The 4,906-nt window shown below is 41.4% G+C and overlaps 1 protein-coding gene across 1 annotated transcript in view; it reads left to right on the forward strand.

The window, feature by feature from the left end:
• The window catches only part of DDRGK1 (DDRGK domain containing 1), a 44,785-nt gene extending 40,422 nt beyond the window's left edge, over positions 1 to 4,363 (forward strand). Inside the window, exons 7-9 of the mRNA XM_085314651.1 lie at positions 472 to 528; positions 1,411 to 1,459; positions 2,795 to 4,363. Of these exons, the coding sequence (XP_085170777.1) occupies positions 472 to 528; positions 1,411 to 1,459; positions 2,795 to 2,967 (279 nt within the window). The 3' untranslated portion in view covers positions 2,968 to 4,363. The remainder of the gene's footprint in view (positions 1 to 471; positions 529 to 1,410; positions 1,460 to 2,794) is intronic.
• The last annotated feature ends 543 nt before the right edge of the window (positions 4,364 to 4,906 follow it).

Here is a 4,906-nt window from a genome sequence, read left to right on the forward strand (position 1 = left end):
CAGTGCCGTGGCTGTTTAATATGCCTGTGCTCTTCCTGTCCTCATAAAGTAAGAAGTGATTCAGGACAATCATTGGCAACTGTATTTTGGTCCTTTCTTAACTGGGCCAGCACATTCAGTCTTTACACAGAGCAGACTGGTTTAAGTAATCATAGAATCATAGAACCAGTAAGGTTGGAAGGGACCTCTGGAGATCATCTAGTCCAACCTCCCTGCTCAAGCAGGGTCACCTAGAGCGTCTTAGGGTTGCATCCAAGTGGGCCTTGAAGATCTCCAGAGAAGGAGACTGCACAACCTCTATGTAAGTTAGGATTTGGGTTTTTTGTTTTGTTTTCACCAAAGAAAAGTGTTTTATAGGAAAAGTAAGTTAGAATGAGAAAGCTGCTTTTCCCAGTTATATACATGTATTTTTATTTGGTGCAATAAAAAATCAATCTAATTCAGCTGCATTTAACTTCTTTGTTTTCATAGAAAGCAAAAGTAATTCAGCTGGAGGACTTGGCTTCTCATTTAGGTTTAAGAACACAGGTAAGCACTCTGCTTTGGAGCGCGTGTACAAGTGATGAGTTCAGAAGATTTTAGTTTTGAGATAAAGTAGGTAAATAGGGTAACTTTGCAAGCAGGTTTCTTATCCCCGCAGTAGATGCATAGATTTTAGTGAAGTTTAGCAAAGTCAACCCTAAAAATGTGTCCGTTCATCAGAGAAGCACAGAGACAGTAAAGAGACACTTGTCGGGTCATGGATCTAACAGTGTTTGCAGACCTAGTAAGAGGGCAGGTCAGGGTACTTGGGAATCTGGGAATCAAGAGTAGCACTAGAAGCAAACTCAAATGCTGACTGGATAACTGGACAGGGTTTTTATTTTTGCAGTAAGATACGAAGTATTTTGTCCCAAGTCTGCCTCTCTGGCTATTCCCTGTTGTTCCTGATTTCTTGCTTATTTTTAGAATATATAAGATTTTTTTTTCCTTTTGGTGCATTACCTGAGAATACTGTCCCTCTCCGCACCATTAAGAGCCTCTCCTCTCAAAGTGATCTCATGATGTAATATGTATTCTTTTTTTTCTCTGTCCTCTTTTCTCTTTTCCTCAATCCTCTTTTCTCTTTTTCTCCATGTTTTGTGTTTAGACTCTGCAGTTTGAAGAGTAGTCATGGTTTTGTTTGTTTTTAATTTGAGCTCGTTTGGAATACTTCTAAGTGGCCAGTGGGTTTTTGTTGTTCTGTGTCTAATCTGATACTGCGGTGCGTGTTCACAGCAACGTGCACTGATGTAAGTCCAGACTTACACTGATACATTAAATGTGAACTTCTTCTCTAGTATGTCTGAACACGTGGTATTTTTATCCTTCTTCTTGATGAGTTTGTTATTCCTTTTTTTTTTTTTTTTTTTTTTTTTTTCCTCTGAACAGGATGCAATTAACAGAATCCAGGACTTGATGGCAGATGGCACTTTAACAGGTGACAGCCAAAACACTGACTTTGTTTTAATGGGTGGATAGGTGGTGCAGAAGGCATCTTAACAGTTGTAAGGAGAGACTCTCGGTGTAATTTCTATTTTAAACAGCAGAGAATCCCAGCAGGACATGATCAGTAGATGTATTAATTATCCCTGCTTCAGCTGTTCTGAAACGCTTCTGTTTAATGCCACTATTATGTACGTGATGCACTAGAAAAAATTTCAGGTTGAATGTCCACAACAGTGCAGGGACCAGCATAAGCCTTGCATATGGTTTAAGCCCTGCTTTAGATGTTGCTGAGCAATGAGCTGCAAATGATGTCCTCTGAAATGCTAACTTGAAAAAATTCACATGGTTGTTTTGGGTAGTTTGCAAGTCTACTTTAAAGATGTTCTGTCTGAAGCCAGTACCAGGGCATGGCATGCTGTGGGGCAAGCAGGCATCCTGAACCAGTCCAAAACTAAGACCTGTAGTAAGTGAAGTGATTTTTTTCTGACTGCGTACCCTACACAATCAAAGCTAGGAAGTGAGCAGTCAGAGCACATACATACATCTCTCCCTAAACAAGCCTCTGTGTATTATTGCTGGGAAGTCATTGCTTTCTGAGGATGAAGTAGGAAAGTGCCACTGCAAACATATTTACAAACCTAGAAGTTGTTTCCCAGCCATGACCACAGTGTCCTGGTGACTACATTTGGATACCCATTTGAATGACTTAAAAGTGGTCTGAATCAGAACAGGAGGAGGTGTGCTGTCCGGGCTGTGGTTGTAGCCTTAAAGGCATGCCAGCGAGGCGCTCTGCCCTCTTGCATTTGATCTTGTAATGTGTTAGGAACAGAGAGGGCTATTCACACTGTTGATGGAGCAGCTGCAATTTGGAATTGGAGCTTCATCACCTTCCAGAGGATAACTTGGAATGACTGAGCTCCACAGGGGCTCCAGATCATTTTCCTGAGCCCTCCTGCCTCTCTGCTTTTACTCAACAGGTTGCCTGAGCCCAGAACTTACTGGAGCTATGTATTTAAGGTAGCTGATGTGATCCTGGACTAGCTATGCACAATGAAAACAAAAATCCATTACTTTGCTGTTTTCTGAACAAAGCTAGTCTTACCAAAGCATTCAGATACTGTCCTAGCCCTATGCAAAAACCTGACAGTAAAGATGGAAGTAAAAGCGTGACTGCTAGCATGTTGTTCTGCCTGTCCTAGATATGAAATGCAACTTCATCAATTTAAACATTCCTTCCAAAAGAAGTAGCTATAAAGTGACTGATGTCTGCTGGGATTTGAGAAGAGCCAAAGTGCTGACTCCCAAATCTTTTCTTTCCCCATTGCAGGTGTGATTGATGACAGAGGAAAGTTCATCTATATCACCCCAGAGGAGATGGCTGCAGTGGCTCGGTTTATCAAACAGAGAGGACGGGTCTCCATTGCAGAACTGGCCCATGCAAGCAATTCCCTGATCAACCTCCAGCCTGACAGTGGAGCTGTCGCTCAAACAGTGGCATAAAAGTGTAGCTTGAAAGTACAGCAGGAGTTTTAACCTGATAGCGACTAGGCCACATAATTAGAAACAAACGAAGAAACCTCCGATCCATTCACAGTTATTTCAGATAAGACGTTCTTTTAAGCACTAGCTGCAAGACTTTGCTAAAGTTTTGCTTTTGATTCTGTTAAACAGTTGATACAAAATTGGACTGTCATTTGTACAGCAGATGCTAGTCAAGAACTTGGGGCTCAACCACTCTGCTGCACCTCTACACCAGAAATTTCAGTAATTTGTAGCTGGTTATTTTTTTTTATCTTGGCAGTCAGTCCCGCGTGAACGTGCCGATCTTCTCATTGTTTCCAGGTCCGTGTGTCAGTATCAAATATGTTTGATCTTGATTGCATTCAGGATTCTCCAGGCTTGCTCTGAACATGCTGAGCTGTATAATTTTGTGGCAATGATGAATACAGCCTGGAACATTAGGTCTGTGGGGATGAAGCTTGCAGATTTTTTTCTTCTGCATGAACATTGGAAGGACATAGGGAAAAAAAAGTACAATTTTGTGCTTACTGAAATGATAAAACTTTCTGGAGTGCGTGCTATTTTGTGAAAACTTCCTAAGGCAGTTTCAGAAAGCTTTTGCCATATAAATACTTTTGCCATATACATTGGTTTGTATAATGCCAAAAGCTTGCTTGCAGCCAAGCTGTGATAATGTCTGTAGCCAAAAGACACAAACATCTCCAGAAAAAGGCAAATTCCCCTGATTCATTGTGCAGGCCAATTCTGCTGCTATCAGCTGGGTTCTGATGGTTTGTCTTTTGAAGTGAGAGCCAGCTCAGTGTGCCTGAAGGCCTTGGACCCCTGTGTTTAATAATTTAAAAAGAGGAGGAGAGGGGGAGACACCAGTTTCAGGGACTATGAATCATGCAATTAATGTTACAAGTAAATGATATTAATAATCTTTCGTAATTGTAGGGAGTCAGTGTATTTCTGCATAAGAAATATTTATTTTCTAATAGCCTAACAGATTTTTTTGTTATTTTTCCTTCTGAAATGAACAGAATCTACCAGGTTATACAGTAGTGCAGTAAGGGGATGGGTTGATTTTGTCTATGCCAAGCTCAGAGGTGAATTGACTTGAGTGGAAGCTGTGTTATCAGTGAGATGAGATGGCAGTAAAACAATGGAAGGAAGCACGTTTCCTGTGTAACCTCTGCGTGCTACCCTGCAGGAATGCTGAGTGAAGATTGGTATGTGTCTGCGCTGTTGCAAAACTAACCAGCAAAGGGATTACTTGATATTTGAGGCTTCTCTCTAAATTATTCAAAATTTGATTTTTTTGCCCTTTATATCTGAGTGGTGTTCTGTCCGAGGCTATTCTTGTAGTAAAATAAATTCTCTTGAAAGAATTGCACAGATTTGAGTTTGTGAGTTCTTAATGTGTGAAAGCTTGTTGTAAGATAACGGAGCTATGCCATAGATTCCAGCGCATCAGTTGAAGGCCAAGGGAAGTCCATTAAATCCACTGTGATCCAAAGTGCACTCACAATTCCTGTGAATGCAGCAGAAATATGAGTGTTTACTGTGTAGTGCAAGCTGCTGCTCCTGCTCTGCTAGCTTAGCTCCTGCTAACCCCCCCAGCACAGCAGTCCTGCTGTTTTTTTGCATGGGGCAGCTTCTCCATCACAGTTCTGTAGGGATGTCCAGTCTTCAAAGCTTCTTACGAATGTCACTTAGCTAATCACTAAAGCGGACACACATCTGGCATGGCAGTGTCCCTGTGTGGTAATCCAGGGAGCCTGTGAGACCTGGCTGGCAGGCTTCTGATGCCTGTGCTAAACCTAAATCAGAGCCTGAGATCAAAATCCAGGTTGGATGAAGTCAGCTCCAAAAGCTTACAGACCTAAATCTTTTTTTTCCTTCTTCTTTTCTTTTTTTTTTTTTTTTCTCCCAGCAT

The sequence above is a fragment of the Rhea americana genome, unplaced genomic scaffold (assembly GCF_003343005.1).
Source record: "Rhea americana isolate MKP2758 unplaced genomic scaffold, rheAme1 scaffold_41, whole genome shotgun sequence".
NCBI classification, from domain to species: Eukaryota; Metazoa; Chordata; class Aves; order Rheiformes; family Rheidae; genus Rhea; species Rhea americana.